Source organism: Mobula hypostoma, chromosome 12 (assembly GCF_963921235.1).
Source record: "Mobula hypostoma chromosome 12, sMobHyp1.1, whole genome shotgun sequence".
NCBI classification, from domain to species: domain Eukaryota; kingdom Metazoa; phylum Chordata; class Chondrichthyes; order Myliobatiformes; family Myliobatidae; genus Mobula; species Mobula hypostoma.
Genome location: NC_086108.1, coordinates 9437719 through 9457497, shown reverse-complemented (window position 1 = coordinate 9457497; position 19779 = coordinate 9437719). Strand labels below are relative to the sequence as shown.

The 19779-nt window shown below is 45.0% G+C and overlaps 1 protein-coding gene across 2 annotated transcripts; it reads right to left on the bottom strand.

The window, feature by feature from the left end:
• Positions 1-1573: 1573 nt before the first annotated feature.
• mrps12 (mitochondrial ribosomal protein S12) lies at positions 1574-19771 on the bottom strand. 2 transcript variants are annotated; one of them, XM_063063615.1, is made up of 3 exons: positions 19638-19771; positions 15926-16013; positions 1574-2236 (listed from the first exon to the last, which is right to left on the bottom strand). In XM_063063615.1, exons 2-3 carry the CDS (start codon positions 15972-15974, stop codon positions 1800-1802), a joined length of 486 nt encoding a protein of 161 aa, XP_062919685.1. In that variant the 5' UTR covers positions 15975-16013; positions 19638-19771; the 3' UTR covers positions 1574-1799. The 2 variants fall into 2 exon arrangements, with proteins under 2 accessions (XP_062919685.1, XP_062919686.1); XM_063063616.1 differs by lacking the exon at positions 19638-19771 and adding an exon at positions 19410-19500.
• Positions 19772-19779: the final 8 nt, after the last annotated feature.

Genomic DNA, 19779 nt, shown 5'->3' with positions numbered 1-19779 from the left:
TCCCTCTCAGCCCATCTCCTGCCTTTTCCCCGTAACCTTTCATACCCTGACTAATCAAGAACCTATCAACCTTTATCTTAAACGCACCCAATGTCATGATTCCACAGCCGTCTGTGGCAATGAATTCCATAGATTCACCACTCTCTGGTTAAAGAAATTCTTTATTATATTCATATTATATAATATATATTAATATCTATTATATTTATTAATATTGGCCGAATTTATAATATTTATTATTTATTAATATCTTCATTCTAAATGGACATCCCTTTATTCTGAGGCTGTGCTCTGGTCCTAGACTACCCCCACTATGGGAAACATCCTCTCCATATCCATTCTTTCAAGACCTTTCCACATTTGATAGGTTTCAATGAAATCTCCCCACATTCTTCTGAATTCCAGTGAGTACAAGTTCAGAACCTTCAATCGCTGATCATGATAAGCCTTTCATTCCCAGAATCATTCTCATGAACCCTCTCCAAAGCTAGCACGTCCTTTCTTATATGAGGCCCAAAACTGCTCACAATACTCCAAGTGTAGCCTCACCAGTGCCTCATACAGCCTCAGCTTTACATCCGTGGCCAAACATTTTAATTCCGATTCCCATTCCTTTCCGACGTGTTGATCCTCGGCCTCCTCTTGTCCGAAGCTGACCCCACGCTCAGGGTGGAGGAGCAACTTACTTGTATTCCGTCTGAGTAGCCTCCAACCAGATGGTATGAATATTGATTTCTCCCTCCGGCATACAAATTTCCTTCCACCCCTTCCTCTACTCCTCACTCTGACCTTCTCATCTGCCTAGAACTTCTCCCTGGGTCCACTCTTCTCTATCAGATTCTTTCTTTTCGAGCCCTTGACCTTTCCCACACACCCAGCTTCACCTATCATCTTCCAGTCGGCCTCTTTCCCCTCCCCCCTTCCCTCTCAGTTCTGAAGAGTCTCGGCCCGAAATGTTGACTGTTCATTCATTTCCATAGATGCTGCCTGACTGCCAAGCTCCCCCAGCATTTTGTGTGTCTTGCTTTTATATTTTAGTTCTCTTGAAATGAATGCTAACATTGCATTTGCCTGCCTCACCACTGGTTTAACCTGCAAGTTAACCTTTAGGAAATCTGCACGAGCATTCCCAAATCCCTTCACAGGGGTTAAAGGGTAACGGACAGTGGCAATTAAACACACAGTATCAGGACGTAGGAGGAAACTGCAGAACCCATGCAGTCCCAGGGAGAGTACAGACTCCATGCCAACAGGACTCCAGGTGAGGGTCATTGGAGCTGTCCCCCTGTGATTATGTCAGTCTTTGAGATAGTGTCTGAGGTCAAGGTTCAACACTGACATAACCACAATGGCCCAGAGAGCTATGTTGGCTGGAGTCAGGGCTTTACGCTTTGACGCTTGGTAGGGTCACCCATAACAAACAGGTCAAAGGGTAGAGGCCAGGCTAAGAGTGATCCAATTGTTACAGAAACAGCAACAAGAATCCTTCCATACGGACAGAAGTGGAGGGCCTTCCTTGCAGCTCTAAAGGCCAGCGGTGTAATGGCAGTCAGTAAGTACCTGAATAACTACATGCATTTTAATTTAATTTTATTAATTATTTATGGCAATATTTTGTTCTATGTGCTGTGTGAGATATATGTATTGTGGATGCTCTGTGGACCAGAGGAACGTTGTTTCATTTGGTTGTACAGTCAGCTCACAATATATTTGACCTTGAGGAAGTCCAAGGAAGCAGCTGTTCCCGTTATAAATACAAACACCATTTAAAGTTCACACCGAGTCCCGGAACGGTCTCACTACTTCTTTTGCACGTGGGCACAATCGTACTTCCCCCGCACAATCTTGAGCTTGACGCCGGGCAGGTCCTGCGTCCTCCCCCCTTCCACCAGCACGATGTTGTGCTCCTGGAGGTTGTGGCCCTCTCCGGGGATGAAGCAGATCACCTCCTTGCCGTTGCTGAGCCGGACCCGGGCGCACTTGCGGTTGGCCGAATTGGGCTTCTTGGGCTTGCGGATCATGGTTTTGAGTACCACACCCTTGAGCTGGGGGTGCCCGAAGGTGGGGCCCAGCTTGGGAGGGGGCCTCTTGGGTTTGCCTGCCTTGTGCATCTGGTGGAGGGTGGCCATGCACCGGCTATTCTGCCACTGAGCTGCAGGGGGCGACGTCAACCCTGGCGATGGCAGCACCCGTTGGAGGAGGGAAGTTGGTGAGGAACCCGCCAACCTCACTGCCCCTGGAGGGAAAGACAGCGAAGTTATTGAATTAGAACCAAAGTACTGAACTAGTTCTCCACAACTAATGGGGAATTTAAATTCAGTTCATTAAATACGATACCTCTCTCTAAAACTAAAACTATAACCTCTCCACCAACAAAGACAAAAGGCGACATTCATTACTGAGGTCCCTCACACATGGGAAATGTTATTGCTACCATCAGGGAGGAGGTACAGGAACGCTAAAGACGTGGGTTTTAACCTTTAATTTTACCAGAGAAAAAATAGCTGGAGTCACTTAGCACTTTAATGCAAGGGTGTATATTAGGTGTGTCATAAAACAAACTTGCACATAAAGGATTTATATGGGAGTAATAACGAGCTAATTTATCCTTAGACATATATGTACTACTTTAAACTGTATCAACACATGTTTAGCATATATAGAGAATTTTTTCCCATTTTTCAATAGGTAAAGTAAACTTAAGTTCCCTTTCCCAATCATTCTTAATTTTATTAGACACGTCTGGACGTATTTTCATAATTATATTATAAATAGTTGCTATTACACCTTTCTGAAAAAGATTTAAATCTAAAATTTTTTCCAAAATACCTATTGGATATAGATTCAGGATAGGAAAAGCAGTATTTAAAAAGTTTCTAATCTGTAAATATCTAAAGAAATGGGATTATATTTATATATAATTATATTTATTAGATAATTGTTCAAAGGACATGAAACAATTATCCAAAAATAGATCACAAAAATCGTAATATACCTTTGGTTTTCCAAGCCAAATAGGCTTGATCCATAATAAAGGGTTGAAAAAAAAATTGAATAATAGGACTTGCTAGAATAAATTGATTCAACCCAAAAAAATTTCAAAATTGAAACCTTATTTGTAAAGTATATTTAACTAATGGATTATCCATTTGTTTATGCGATTTAGAAAGAGCAAAGGGAAATGAAATCCCTATGATAGAACCCAGTGAAAACCCTTGTACAGATTTACATTCAATGTGGACTTGAAATTATGTCCAAGTCCCATGTCAAAAGTTTCAAATATTGAATGTTAATTGCCCAGTGTGATAGACGTCACACTGAGATAGCTTCTTTAACTCATATGTTTTGGTCTTGTCCTTTTTTGAAAAAATACTGGAAAGATATCTTTGATTTTATTTCAACTGTTCTGGGTATTGATTTACAACCTCACCCTATTACCACAATTTTTGGTTCACCAGTGATAGAATCAAATCATTTAACCTCTTCAGCTCGTCGGATGATTGCATTTCTCACATCCATGGCTAGAAGATCCATTTTGCTGAATTGGAAAGAGATCAATCCTCCCACCACATTTCATTGGTTCTCTCAAACTATGTTGTGTTTAAATTCAGAAAAAATTAGAAGTGTCATTTATGATCCTTTTATTAAATTCGAAAAGACTTGGAGGCCACTTATTCAACACTTCCATATGATGTAATTTGACCTTTTCCAAACCTATTCTATTTCCTTTAAATATATGCAGAGAGATGCGAAGTCAATGACACTAATGGTTCTTTTTGGCGTTACACAACAGCCCGTGTCTTTTTCTTTTCCTTAGGTTAGTTGGTTAGCATTGTTTAGATTAGTTTTTTTCTGGGGTATTTTGTTTTTTTTTCCTTTTTCATGCTATTTCTGGGTTTTTTTGTACCTTATATTCATATTTTGTACGATTTTGGGAGGTTTAATACCTGTGTGCCAACTGAGTTTATATTTTTATATGTTAATTATTAACAATGTAATCCCAATAGCTTTGTATTAATACTGTTATATTTAACAACTTGATATTAATAAAAAGATTGAAAAAAAAACTTGCAAAAATTAGTGAAACTAGTAAAAAATGCCAATATTCACAAAAAGATATCTACAAGAAACACAATAATAGTTCCATACCTATTCTTGTCCAGTATGAACTCACGGCGGCCCCCAACTCTCTCCCTTACGGAGGGCGATCAGCTTTTTTATTACACCAGGACATACCATCCTTAATTACCCACAGAGTTAACTTAAGACTACACATGAATTAGAATATGATGCACCCCACAATGTAGTTACAACTATATTAGAAAATAAATGGACGTATCTACCTTAAATACAGTATGCAGTGTAAATGTGTATATGTTGTTTGTATACTGTACTTAAGGTAGATACTTCTGTTTGTGAGGGTGACGGGGGTAGGTTCAAAGGGGATGTGAGGGGTAAGTTTTTTTACTCAGAGAGTGGTGGATGTCTGGAATGTGCTGCCTGATACGGTGGTAGAGGCAAATACAATAGAGGCTTTTAAGAGAGATTTGGATAGGCACATGGATGTGAGGAAGATGGAGGGATGTGGGCATGGTGTAGGTAGGAGGGATTAGTTTTTGGGTGTTTTTCATTTGTATTTTAGCTGGTTCAGCACAGGTCTGTGCCCGTCCTGTACTGTTCTATGTTCTATAATCCAGACACCGTGGAACTACTGGGAAATGACAGCATGAAACAGCAGGACGCTGAACACAATTACACACTTACAGTTATGTACAAATAAAGAATAAAATTAAACTGAACTGTCTGACTCTGAATGTGTGTAGCAAGGGAAAATAGTGGGTTAATTATGAGAATATACCAGGAAAGACATTGAAGTGCCTACACTCACCACAACAACAGCAGAATGACAAGGCAATATTTGTTTGTCCCACTCCCATCACGGAGAAGGCTACATAGCATCCACACCAGGATCACCAACTCAAGAACAGGTACTTTCCCCAAGCAGTAAGGCTGATCAACACCTCCACCCACTAACCCACCCCACCACAACTTTATAACTTCCTGTCAGTCACCTTATGTATAGACACTCCTGTGTCTAGCATCATTTTAGGGACATACATTCAATGTATATAAGCTATCTGATATATTTATATTTATTGTGTTTTTTTAAATTATTATTGTGTTCTTTATCTTATTCTGTTTTTGTTGTACTATATTGGATCCGATTATTTCATTCTTCTTTACACTTGTTTACTGGAAATGGCATTAAACAATCTTGAACACTCAATGTTTTAGGAAGTTTCTTCCCCTCCACCATTTGGTCCATGAACACCTCCTCACTATCCCTCAGCTGTTTACTTCATTATGACTAATGTTATGCATTGCTATGTACTGCTGCCCAAAACAACAAGTTTCACAACGTTTGCCAATGACATTGAACCGGATTCTGATTCTCCTAAAACTCTAGCTCAAGGTGTCTGTGGGAGGGCTTTTGCTATTGCCTGCATGGTGGAGGGGGGGAGGGGTCGTGCTTGTGCTGCTACTGTGCGTGGGAGGAGAGGGGCTTTTGGCTTCTAATGTTCCTATCATTCATTCTATGTTTTGTGGATGCCCGTGAAGAGTAAGAATTTCAGGTTGTATACTGCGTACATTCTCTGATATTAAATTGAACCTTTTGAACCCTGTGATTTACTGACAATCATCTGCTGTCCTGATCCTTGGCAACTCCACATCCAGTCATCCTCATAACTGACTCAACCACTCACTGTGTCAAGGGTCACTGGAGAGGGACAGTAACCTTTGTTAGTGATGTCCACATCCCACAGGGAATTTATTTACATGATATTTTATCAGGCTGATGTTCAAGATGCACAAGTCACCCCCTCCACTGGATTTCACATTGGTGTGAAGCAGTACGTAACCTGCTGTTCACTGCAATCACAGCTAACCAATGCCCTTCACCATCGCCAAGTCCCTCACTTAATTAGCCAGAAATGCACTGGTCTTTTTGCTGAAGGCAGTCGGTGACTAAGCCTCTCCCTGGGCTACACAATTCCAAAGATTCACTATACTCCATTTTCAAAATTCTCCTGGTCCCAGGCAAGCCTGAGACTGAACCCTGGGCTACAAGTTTCCAAAGGTTCACCACACCCCGAGTCTGCAAATCCTCCTGATCCCAGGCAAACCAGAGACTCAGCCAAGGCCAGACTCCTCCGGCAAAGGAAACATCCTCTGTGCATCCACAGAGACTGCAGATGCTGGAAATCTGCAGCCACCTTGTCGAACCCTCTGAGAGCTTGAATCTGACCATCTCGTTCCTCCAGACTCCAGAGAATCCCAGTCTACTTTACCGCCTGACTAAGGAAGCCGACCCTTGCAGAAACCAGCGTGGTGAATCCTTGCTCAAGTCCACCCATTCATAGGTCAGCGCATGAAACATGTCTGCCCCAGGAGCAGTCTCAGCAAGGCCTCAGGTAAACCTGCAATTTATATATTGAGTTCCCCAGGTCCACAGTGGAATTGCAAGCCATGATTCCGGGATCCATTCTGAATCTCCACGGGTAAACAGGCAAAGGTAAGAAAGTGGAAAATATGCTTTACGCTGACCAACCAGTGATGAATATTTGAATTATTAAATTGGATTACATTGTCTTGATGGTGGGGTAGAGTTTGCTGCTGATTCTTGAGTCAGAAAAACTCAGAATAAAAGTGACACAGCAGACTGTAATATCATAATCAGTGAGTTGTTTTGTTTTGTTTTGTTGATCTCCCCTGTCACTATGAAAGGGTGACACCTCTCTGACCGTTGATAGGGAGAGAGGGAGCCTGTGACATGTCGAATTGTTCAATAGTTTTTGTTGGACTGCAGACTAAGGTCACTCTTGGCAGCTTTGTTATTGCTTGCCTTGTGGGTCTTCCAGGCCTTCTTTCTGCACCTGCTGCTATAAATGACCTCAACGGAGGGAAGTTCACATCCACAGATGCGCTGGGCTGTCCGTACCACTCTCTGCAGTGCCCAGTGATCAAGGTTGGTGCAGATCCCGTACCAGGCAGTATGCTCTCAATGTGCCCCAGTAGAAGGTCCTGAGGATTTGGGGGCCCATGCTGAACTTCTTCAGTCACCTGAGGTGGAAGACGCTGTAGTGCTCTTTTTGCCACAAAGCCGATGTGTACAGTCCATGTGAGATCACTGGTGATGTGTATACTGAGAATCTTGAAACTACTCACTCAGCTCCAGGCCCATTGATGTTGATCAGACCAAGCCTCTCCGTTCTTCCTGTAGTCCACAATAAGCTCTTTTGTTTTTTGGACATTGAGGGAGAGGTTGCTATCCTGACACTACAGTGTCAGGGGGTCAGCCTCTCCTCTGTAGGCTGTCTCATTACCGATGGAAACAAGGCCGATCAAAGCTGTGTCATCGGTGAATTTGATCAGCAGATTAGAGCTGTGTGCCGCAGTACAGTCCTGAATGTAAAGGGAGTAAAGGAGGGGACTTAGGACACAACCCTGGGGGATATCTGTGTTGGGGGTCAGAGGGGCAGAGGTGAGGGAGCCCATCCTTACCACCTATCAGTGATCCAATAGGAATTCCAGGATCTGGCTGCACAAGGCAGGGTGAAGGCCGAGGTCTCTGAGCTTCCTGTCAAGTCTGGAGGGAATTATGGTGTTGAATGCTGAACTGTAGTCCAGGAACAGCATTCTAATATACACATCCCTCTTCTCCAGGTGAGTTAGAACGGTGTGTAATCCTGTGGCTATAATCTTCAGCCAACCTCTCAAAGTATTTGCTTATTATTGAGATTATTATTGAGATGCGTGCGACAGAACGCCAATCGTTCAGGCATGTTACCTTGGTTTTCTTAGCTACAGGGACAATGATGGATGATCTGAAACAGGAGGGTACTACACACTGGGAGAGGGAGAGATTAAAGATGTCTGTAAACACACCAGCCAGCTGTTCAGCCCACACTTTGAGGACGTGCCCTGGGATGCCGTCCGGCCCCGCTGCTTTGCGACTGTTGACACGTTGGAGGGTTCTCCGTACCTCAGCCTCGGAAATGACCAAGGCGCAGGTCTCATCGATGGCTCTCCTCGGGGGTTCAATCCTATCAACCTCAAATTCAGCGTAAAAAACGTTTAACTTTACCGGGAGCGAGGCAGCAATGTTGGCTGTACTGCTGCGTTTCCTCTTGAAGTCTGGGATGGTGTGCAGTCCTTGCTGTATGCTGCATGTATCATTGTCACAGAGTTGTGACTGGATTTTGTCCCCGTGTTACCATTTTGCCACCTTGATGGCTCTACATAAATCATAGTGGGATCTCTTGAGCTCCTCTTGGTCTCCGGAGGCGAAAGCTTTATCCCTTGTGCTGAGAGCAACACGCACTGAACTATTTACCCAAGACTTCTGGTTTGGGTAGACCCGGATCGATTTTTGGGGAACAAAGTCTTCAATGCACTTGTAAATGAAGTTGTGACCGCCTCCGGGTACTCAAGAGATGTTCTCAGCTTGAAACACCTCACAGGTGACACTACCAAAACAATCTTGTAACATTGTGTCTGATTGGTTGGACCAGTAGTGGATGGTTTTCACTATGGCTGCCTCCTGCTTCAATTTCTGCCTGTAGGCGGGCAGGAGCAAGATGGAGGAATGATCAGACTTTCCATATGGAGGGCGGGGAAGTGCTTTGCAGGCATTGTGGAAGGGAGAGTAGCAGTGGTTGGGTATGCTTCCTCCCCATATCCTCACCTCGATGTGTTGGCAGAACTTCGGGTGAGCGCTGGTCAGCGATGATGAAAGCAGCCTCTGGGGCTGTGGTTTCATGGATATTGATGGTTTCACAAAGTTCACTGACAGCCAGGTTGGTATTGGCCTGTGGTGGGATGTACACAACTGTAATAATAACAGACATGAATTCTCTGGACATCCAGAAAGGTCGACGTAGCAGTATGAGGTACTCCAGATCCGGGGAGCAAAAGGATTTGAAGGTGTGCATGCTACTGGGGTCGCACCAAGCATTGTTCACCATGAAATATACTCCCTCATCTTTACTTTTCCCAGAGAGATCTTTAGACCTGTCCGCTTGGAACACAGAGAACCCGATGGGTTCGATGGCTTGGTCTGGTATTTCCTCCGACAACCAAGTTTCGGTAATGCATAAGATATTACAGTGCTTTGTTTCCTGTTGGTAGGATATTCTGGCTCTCAGCTCACACAGCTTGTTGTCCAGGGACTGTCCAGGAGTATGCTAGGGAGCAGTGGCCGACTTGCACGCCATCTTAACCTAACCAAGACGCCAGCTCTTCTCCCTCACCTCCAGCAACGCTTCCTCAGCAATGCCAGTATGGTGAACGAACCTCCCGTGGTTCATGCGAGCAGGGGGTCCCAGTGGTAGAGAGGTGGCACGTTATGACTGAACGCCATCTTTCCGATGTTCAAAAGAGTCAATCAATCACACCTGATGAGACTTTCAGCTTCTTGTAAGAGAAATGTGGAAGTAAGTAGAGAGATGAGCAGAAAATTACAATGCTGATTCAGAGTACACAACACAGCTGCCGTACATGACACCATCTTGGCATATATAAATGGAACCATTGTCAGATACACCACAGGGTAATTGTCTGCTCGCTGAGTGAGCGGTATATACGTGGTAATAACTACAACAGCAAGCTCACACAGCTGAACAATGCAACGATCCCAGTGCCGTCAGAAGTGTGTAAAAAGAGGGAGGGTTAAGAATCCAAGAACATGGCAGCACCACTGGGAACAGCATTTTCTATATTGTTATCGAAGTATGTATGTCACTATATGCTACCCTGAGATTCATTTTCTTGCAGGCATTTAGAAGAGTACAGCACAGGAACAGACCATTCAGCCCACAGTGTTGTACTGAACCAGCTAAAAAAACGAATCAAAAACACCCAGACACTAATCCCTCCTACCTACACCACGTCCATATCCCCCCCATCTTCCTTACATTCATTTGGCTATCCAAATGTCTCTTAAAAGCCTCTAATATATTTGCCTCTACCACCATACCAGGCAGTGCATTACAGGTATCCAAGACTCTCTGAGTAAAACATTTACCCCTCACATCCCCCTTGAACCTACCCCTCTCACCTTCAATGCATGCCCTCTGGTATTAGAGATTTCAACCCTGGGAAACAGATTCTTCCTGTCCACTCTGTCTATGCCTCTCATAATCTTGTAAACCTCTGTCGGATCTCCCCTCAGCCTTTGGTGCTCCAGAGAAAACAACCAAAGATTATTCAGCCTCTCGTGATAGCACATGCCCTCTAAACTAGGCGGCATCCTGATAAATCTCTTCTGCAACCTCTACAATTTACAGGAATATAAAGAAATACAGTTGAATTTATGAGAAGCCATAAATAAACAAAGACTGACAAACAACTACTGTGCAAACGATGATAAATCTTGCAAACTTTTAAAAACTTGTTAAGAACATAAATTGTTACTAAGAACATGAATCATAGACTCCTTGAAAGTGGAAGGGGACATGAGAGAGGTGACTGGTTCAAAAGTCTAAAAACAGTGGGGAGAAGCTGTTCTGTTAAGTCAAGGTCTGGTATCTTCCCCAGAAGCTAAAAGACACAAACCTGGTAAGAACCCTCAACCATCAGGCTCTTCATCAAAAGAGGATACCTACACTCATTCTATTTCTGGAGTTCCCACAACTAAGTGGCTCACTTTAAGGACTCTTTATCTTGTTATTTCATGCTCTTGTTATTTATTGCTTTTTATTTATATTTGTATTTGCACAGTTTGTTGTTCATTGATCCTGTTTACAGTTACTGTTCCTTATATTTGCTGAGTGTGCCCACAGGAAAAAAGAATCTCAGGGTTGTATGTGGTGACAAGTATGTACTCTGATAATAAATTTTACTTTGAACTTTGATTGCCCCAGGTCTATTGACTGGTCTGGATCTTCAGGTACCAAAGTTCAAAGTAAATTTATTATCAAAGGACATATATATGATGTGAGAGAATAGGACCAATCAAGTGTGACAGTGGAAAAGTGTGTATGGAACCAGAGGAGATAGCAGAGGTACTTAACGAATACTTTGCTTCAGTATTCACTACAGAAAAGGATCTTGGCGATTGTAGGGATGACTTACAGCGGACTGAAAAGCTTGAGCATGTAGATATTAAGAAAGAGGATGTACTGGAACTTTTGGAAAGCATCAAGTTGGATAATTCACCGGAACCAGACAAAATGTACCCCAGGTTACTGTGGGAGGCGAGGGAGGAGATTGCTGAGCCTCTGGTGATGATCTTTGCATCATCCATGGGGAGGTTCCAGAGGATTGGAGGGTTGCAGACGTTGTTCCCTTATTTAAGAAAGAGAGTAGAGATAGCCCAGGAAATTATAGACTGGTGAGTCTTACTTCATCGGTTGGTAAGCTGATGCAGAAGATCACGAGAGGCAGAATTTATGAACATTTGGAGAGGCATAATATAATTAGGAATAGTCAGCATGGCTTTGTCAAAGGCAGGTCATGCCTTACGAGCCTGATTGAACTTTTTGAGGATGTGACTAAACACATTGATGAAGGAAGAGCAGTAGATATAGTGTACAGGTGTCCCCTGCTTTTCGAACGTTCGCTTTACGAAATCTCACTGTTACGAAAGACCTACATTAGTTACCTGTTTTCACTAACAGAATGTGTTCTCACTGTTACGAGAAAAGGCAGCGCGTGATTAAAAAAAAAGCAGCGCACGCCCTGAGCAGCCGCTCTCTCCCGGATTCGGAACTGCATTCTCGCCAGCATTGCTTAATCACGTGCCTGTGAGCAGCCACTAGCAAGATGAGTTCTAAGGTATCGGAAAAGGCTAAAAGAGCTCGTAAGGGTGTTACACTTAGCGTAAAACTAGACATAATTAAGCATTTTGATCGTGGTGAACGAAGTAAGGACGAAGTGAGTTTGGCTTGTGGAAGTTGACAAAGATGATGTTGAAGAGGTTTTGGCATCCCATGACCAAGAACTGATAGATGAAGAGCTGATGCAATTGGAAGAGGAAAGGATAACAATCAAAACCGAATGCAGTAGCGAACGGACCGAAAGTGAAGTCGTCCAGGAACTGAACGTGAAGCAACTGCGTGAGATTTTCGCTGCAATGATAAAGTACAACTTTAACTTTGCAAGTGTACGTTGGTTTAGGGCATATTTGCAGGATGGTTTGAGTGCTTACAAAGAACTGTATGATCTAAAAATGCGCGAGGCTAAGCAGTCAAGCAAGACTTCCACATCAGCCACAGCAGACGACGAACCTCGACCTTCGCCATCGAGGCAGGCAGACATAGAAGATGACCTGCTTGCCCTGATTGACGATGAGATGACACCCCAGTGTCCCACCACCCCAATACCCGGGCTGCGGACAGATACCGATTCACGGAGAATGCTGTGGTAGCCGAGACGCACTCGGCACATCTTTAAGAAAGAAAGCCGAAATAAACAAGCTTACTAAATAGGTGCCGCCCGGCACATAAATGCCGGCCCAGATCAGAGGCGATTGCTGATTGCTTCACCTCTGATCTGGGCCGACATTTACGTGCCGGGCAGCACCTAATTAATTAGCTTGTTCTTTTCAGCTTTTTTCTTAAAGATGTGCTGGGTGCGTCCCAGCCACCGCTGTACCCCTGCATTCTTCACGGATCGGTATCGGTTCACTGCCACTGCACCACCCCAGCCTCCGACGACTCAGCCTAACACACCATCATCAGTGTGCTCGGCACTGTCCCAATTCCGGTCAGTGATACTACACTGTACATACATTATTTCTACTTTATATAGGCTGTGTATTTTTACGTGATATTTGGTATGATTTGGCACCTTCATAGCTTAAAGGTTACTGGAGAGCGCTTGCGTGAGATTTTCGCTACGGAGAACAGTGCAGGCAATGATTGTGGAAAAGTATTTCTACTTTGTATAGGCTGTGTATTTATCATATCATTCCTGCTTTTACTATATGTTACTGTTATTTTAGGTTTTATGTATTATTTGGCATGATTTGGTAGGTTATTTTTGGGTCTGTGAACGCTCACAAATTTTTCCCATATAAATTAATGGTAATTGCTTCTTCGCTTTACGACATTCCGGCTTACGAACCGTTTCATAGGAACACTCTACCTTCGGATGGCGGGGGAAACCTGTATATGGATTTAAACAAGGCATTTGACAAGGTACCCCATGCAAGGCTTACTGAGAAAGTAAGGAGGCATGGGATCCAAGGGGACATTGCTTTGTGGATCCAGAACTGGCTTGCCCACAGAAGGCAAAGGGTTGTTGTAAACGGGTCATATTCTGCATGGAGGTTGGTGACCAGTGGTGTGCCTCTGGTCTGGATCTGTTCTGGGACCCCTACTCTTCGTGAATGACCTGGATGAGGAAGTGGAGGGATGGGTTAGTAAATTCGCTGATGACACAAAGGTTGGAGGTGTTGTGGATAGTGTGGAGGGCTGTCAGAGGTTACAGTGGGACATCGATAGGATGCAAAACTAGACTGGGAAGTGGCAGATGGAGTTCAACCCAGATAACTGTGAGGTGGTTCATTCTGGTAAGTCAAATATGATGGCAGAATATAGCATTAATGATAAGACTCTTGGCAGTGTGAAATATCAGAGGGACCTTGGGGTCCGAGTTCATAGGACACTCAAAGCTGCTGCGCAGGTTTACTCTGTGGTGAAGAAGGCATATGGTGCTTTGGCCTTCATCAATTGTGGGACTGAGTTTAGGAGCCGAGATAATGTTGCAGCTATATAGGACCCTGGTCAGACCCCACTTGGAGTACTGTGCTCAATTCTGGTCGCCTCACTACAGGAAGGATATGGAAACCATAGAAAGGGTGCCGAGGAGATTTACAAGGATGTTGCCTGGATTGGGGAGCATGCCTTATGAGAATAGGTTGAGTGAACTCAGCCTTTTTTCCTTGGAGCAACGGAGGATGAGAGGTGACCTGACGGAGGTGTATAAGATGATGAGAGGCATTGATTGTGTGGATAGTCAGAAGGTTTTTCCCAGGGCTAAAATGGCTAGCACGAGATGGCACAGTTTTAAGGTGCTTGGAAGTAGGTACAGAGGAGATGTCAGGTACTTTTTTTTTTTACGCAGAGTGGTGAGTGCGTGGAATGGGCTGCCGGCAACGGTGGTGAAGGTGAATACAATAGGGTCTTTTAAGAGACTCCTGGATAGGTACATGGAGCTTAGAAAAAAAGAGGGCTATGGGTAACCCTAGGAAATTTCTAAGGTAAGGACATGTTCGGCACAGCTTTATGGGCCAAAGGGCCTGTATTGTACTGTAGGTTTTCTGCGTTTCTATATCACCATATACGGCTCTGAGATTCATTTTCTCGTGGGTATACTCAATAAATCTATAGAATAGTAACCATAACCTGTGCTCTCTTCAACAAGAATTCTTAGGGTGAGGAGCTTCACATCCAAGTTGCACCCGTTCCCCTTCCACATCCATTTGTGGATGTGGTATATTTGGATTTTCAAAAGGCTTTTGACAAGGTCCCACACAGGAGATTAGTGTGCAAACTTAAAGCACACGGTATTGGGGGTAAGGTATTGGTGTGGGTGGAGAATTGGTTAGCAGACAGGAAGCAAAGAGTGGGAATAAACGGGACCTTTTCAGAATGGCAGGCGGTGACTAGTGGGGTACCACAAGGCTCAGTGCTGGGACCCCAGTTGTTTACAATATATATTAATGACTTGGATGAGGGAATTAAATGCAGCATCTCTAAGTTTGCGGATGACACGAAGCTGGGTGGCAGTGTTAGCAGTGAGGAGGATGCTAAGAGGATGCAGGGTGACTTGGATAGGTTGGGTGAGTGGGCAAATTCATGGCAGATGCAATTTAATGTGGATAAATGTGAAGTTATCCACTTTGGTGGCAAAAATAGGAAAACAGATTATTATCTGAATGGTGGCTGATTAGGAAAAGGGGAGGTGCAACGAGACCTGGGTGTCATTATACACCAGTCATTGAAAGTGGGCATGCAGGTACAGCAGGCGGTGAAAAAGGCAAATGGTATGCTGGCATTTATAGCGAGAGGATTCGAGTACAGGAGCAGGGAGGTACTACTGCAGTTGTACAAGGCCTTGGTGAGACCACACCTGGAGTATTGTGTGCAGTTTTGGTCCCCTAATCTGAGGAAAGACATCTTTGCCATAGAGGGAGTACAACTAAGGTTCACCAGATTGATTCCTGGGATGGCAGGACTTTCATATGAAGAAAGACTGGATGAACTGGGCTTGTACTCGTTGGAATTTAGAAGATTGAGGGGGGATCTGATTGAAATGTATAAGATCCTAAAAGTATTGGACAGGCTAGATGCAGGAAGATTGTTCCCGATGTTGGGGAAGTCCAGAACGAGGGGCCACAGTTTGAGGATAGAGGGGAAGCCTTTTAGGACCGAGATTAGGAAAAACTTCTTCACACAGAGAGTGGTGAATCTGTGGAATTCTCTGCCACAGGAAACTGTTGAGGCCAGTTCATTGGCTATATTTAAGAGGGAGTTAGATATGGCCCTTGAGGCTATGGGGGTCAGGGGGTATGGAGGGAAGGCTGGGGCAGGGTTCTGAGTTGGATGATCAGCCATGATCATAATAAATGGCGGTGCAGGCTCGAAGGGCCGAATGGCCTACTCCTGCACCTATTTTCTATGTTTCTATGTTTCTATGGATAGTTCTCAGGAAGACAGGGTTGGGGCAATATCCGACATTCCAACCCCAAAATCCCAAACCAACTCGACAACCAACAAAATGTCAGCACTTGTGAGCTGCCCTCTGTACGTGCTCAGGCTGTGTTGGTCGTTGACGCAAGCATCACTTTTCACCGTCTGTCTCGATGTACGTGTGATAACTAAATTAATCTGAACCTGAACTTCCTGACTAAATCTCTCACCTGCAGACAACGAAGATACCCAGGTCCGAACAGCACCCACAGGAAACATCTCTTTAGGTCTGTACAAGGAAGCCTGACGTTTTCAGTCCTGCACAGTAAGGGAGGACAGATCAAATGAGAGGTGGGCAAAGTGGGTTGCTGACTTCAGGTTCAGCTTCAGAATCAGAATCAGGTTTAATATATATAAAATAGTGGAAAAAAAAGTAGTGAGGTAGTGTGCCCTCTAGCCCTAGACTCTCCCACTATAGGAAACACCATCTCCACATCCACCTTATCGATGCATTTCAATATTGATAGGTTTGAATGAGATCCACCCCCCCCCCGCACCCGCAATTCATTCTTCTAAACTCTAGCGAGTACAGGTCCAGAACCATCAAACTTTAACTCTTTCATTCCTGGGATCACCTCTTCTGGACCCTCTCCAATGCCAGCACATCCCAGATCAGGGACCCAAAATGGCTCACAATATCCCAAGTGTGGTTTGACCAATACCTTGTTAAGCCTCAGCATCAAACCCTTGCTTTTGTCTTTTGGTCCACTTGAAATGAATGCTAACACTGCAGTTGATTCCTTATCACCAACTCAGTCTGCAAGTTAGCCTTTAGGAAATCCTGCACAAGGACTCCCAAATACCTTTGCATCTCCGATTTCTGAATTTTCCCTTGTCCATTCATCCCACACCACTAATCTCCCTCCTAGCAGTTTTCCTCCCTCTCTCGATCTCCTTGACGACAACCACCCTACCTCCCTTGCTCACCTTCCACACCAGCAACCATCCTCCCTCCCTCACCCTCCTCGCCGGCAGCCTCCCTCCCTCACCCTCCTCGCCGGCAGCCTCCCTCCCTGCCCTCCTCAACACCAGTATCACTCACATGCTAACTGAGCAAATCTGAGAATTCATGTTCCAATGAAGGTCCCAAATCCTCCTCCACCACTTCCTCCTCCCTATTTGATTTGATGGTCTAATTCTTAGATTAGCCTGTTTAATTGTTTTGCAATTTAACAATTAATTTTCTGCTTGCATTTTAAAAAGTTTTTTTTTAATAGTGGCTATACAAAGTAAAGTTTTGGAAAGCTCTGGAAGTTTCTTTCTTCTGCATGAAGTGAAGAAGTGCTTTCTCATTAGTTAACTTGGTACTGCATTATTGGAATGAGTACTTTCTTATTGGTTGTCCCTTATCTACAAATTTGAATGGAATTTTCCTTATCACAGTAGTTTAAAAATAGCAGTTTTATGCTAGATGCTCTCTTTTGTTCTGTCCTACGCTCTGTCCGCCAGAGAAAGCAGGATCTCCCACTGGCCACACATTTTAATTCCACACCCCATTCCCATTCTGATACGTCTATCCACGGCCTCTTCTACTGTAAAGATGAAGCCACACTCAGGTTGGAGGAACAACACCTTATATTCCGTCTGGGTAGCCTCCAACCTGATGGCATGAACATTGACTTCTCTAACTTCCATTAATGCCCCACCTCCCCCTTGTACCCCATCCGTTATTTATTTATCTTTTATTATCATATGTATTTTTTCTCTCTCTCTCCTTTTTCTCCCTCTGTCCCTCTCACTATACTCCTTGCCCATCCTCTGGGCTTCCCCCCCTCCCCCCTTCTTTCTCCCTAGGCCTCCCGTCCGTCCCATGATCCTCTCATATCCCCTTTGCCAATCAACTTTCCAGATCTTAGCTCCATCCCTCCCCCAGGCCTCCTGCCTTCTCCTATCATTTCAGATCTCCCCTGCCTCTCCCACTTTCAAATCTCTTACTATCTCTTCTTTCAGTTAGTCCTGACGAAGGGTCTCGGCCCGAAACGTCGACTGTACCTCTTCCTAGAGATGCTGCCTGGCCTGCTGCGTTCACCAGCAATTTTTATGTGTGTTGCTTGAAATTCCAGCATCTGCAGATTTCCTTGTGTTTCCTCTTTTGTTTTTCTCTTTTCCAAGTAGTAGGCCCCTGTCACTGTTGTGTTCCTGGCCTCTGTTCTATCAACCCTTAACAAAACGACTGTGAGGCAACAAGTGTTGTGTCTAAACACAAGAGATTCTGCAGATACTGGAAACCCAGAGCAACACACATACACAGAAAATGTTAGGGGTCAGGCAGCATCTTTGGAAAAGAATAAACAATTGACATTTTGGGCCAAGACCCTTCTTCAGGACTGGAAAGGAAGGGAAAAGATGCCAGAATAAAAAGGTGGGGGGAGGGGATGGAGGCTAACTAGAAGGTGATAGGTGAAGACACGAGTGTGGGGAAGATAAAGGTCTGGAGAGGAAGAAATCTGATAGGAGAGGAGAGAGGACCATGGGAGAAAGGGAAAGAGGAGGGGACTCAGGGGGAGGCGATGGGCAGATGAGAAGAGCTAAGAGGCCAGTGGGGGGAATAGCAGGGCAGGAGGAAGGAAATTTTTGTTGACCGGGAGGGGAAATCGAATACAAGGTGTTGCTCCTCCACCCTGAGGGTGGCCTCATTGTGACACAAGAGGAGGCCGTAGACCGACACATTGGAATGGGAATGAGAACAGGAATAGCAGTTAAAATGGGTAGCCACTGGGAAATCCTGCTTTTGGTGCATGGCGCAGAAGTGATCGACAAAGCGGTCCCCAATTCATGACAGGCCTCACTAATGGAGAGCAGGCCACATCAGGAGCAGAGGGCAACCCCTGCAAATTCACAGGTGAAGTGTTGCCTCACCCGGAAGGACCGTTTGGAGCCCTGAATGAGGGGTAAAAGAGGAGGTGAACGGGCAGGTGTGGCACTTAGGTCACTGGCTGGGAGATTAGTGGGGATGGACAAGGGAATCACAGAGGGTGCGATCCCTGTAGAAAGCGGAGAGAGGGAAGGAGATAGAGACATGTTTGGTGGCAGGATCCCTTAGGAGATGGCTGATGATGTGGAGGCTGATTTGTTGGATACAGAGACTCATTGGGTGGTAGGAAGATGAACAAGAGAAACTCTCTCCTTGTTATGGTGTCAGGAGAATGAGGTGAGTGCGGATGTCCAGAAAATGGAAGAGATGCGGATGAGGGCAGAATCAATAGCGAAGGAATGGAAACTCTGTTCTTTGAAGGAGGAGGACATCTCTGATGTCCTGGAAAGGAAATCCTCAACGTGGGAACAGGTGCAGCAGAGACAAAGGGATTGAGCATTCTTACAGGAGACAGGGTGGGAAGAAGTATAATCAAGATAACCATGGCAATCAGGTTTATAAAAGATATCGGTGGCCAGTTTGTCTCCAGAGATTGGAGACGATGAAAGGGGAGAGGGTGGTCAGAAATGGACCAAGTGAATTTAAGGACAGGGTGGGAAATTGGAGACAAAGCTGACGAAGACAACGAGCACGGCTGGGTCCGTGAAGCAGCACCAATGCGGCAGTCAATGCAGCACAGGAAGAGCTGGGGAGCATTGCCGGGGAACGTAGCTTGTTGAGCCTCTTTCCGTACTTCGGAACGAATTTAAACGCCAGAATCAATCATCCCCATTCCTCACCTGAGGTCCCCGTCCACAAGCTCCCTCAAACCCATTCCGCACCGAATTCCCACACCCCAACCCCAGTCCCAGTCTCCGCTGCTCCACTGCCGGCACCGACACTTCATGATCGACCGTCCTCACCAGCCTGTCGGAGCAAACTGAAGCCCCGACCCCAACCTCCTCCCACATCCCGCGACTACCGGCCCACGATAAAATTCCCCTCCGTTATCACCCAGGGAGACCAACCGCTAATCGACCCCGAGGCTCTTTCCGACTGAAGTCGGGCTCGAAGCAGGACTAGGCCGCGTTGCGATGGCGACGGAGAGGAGGTGGACGGCGGCGGCGGGCGGACAAGAGGCGGGGCGGCCGGCCGCGTTTTCGAAACGCG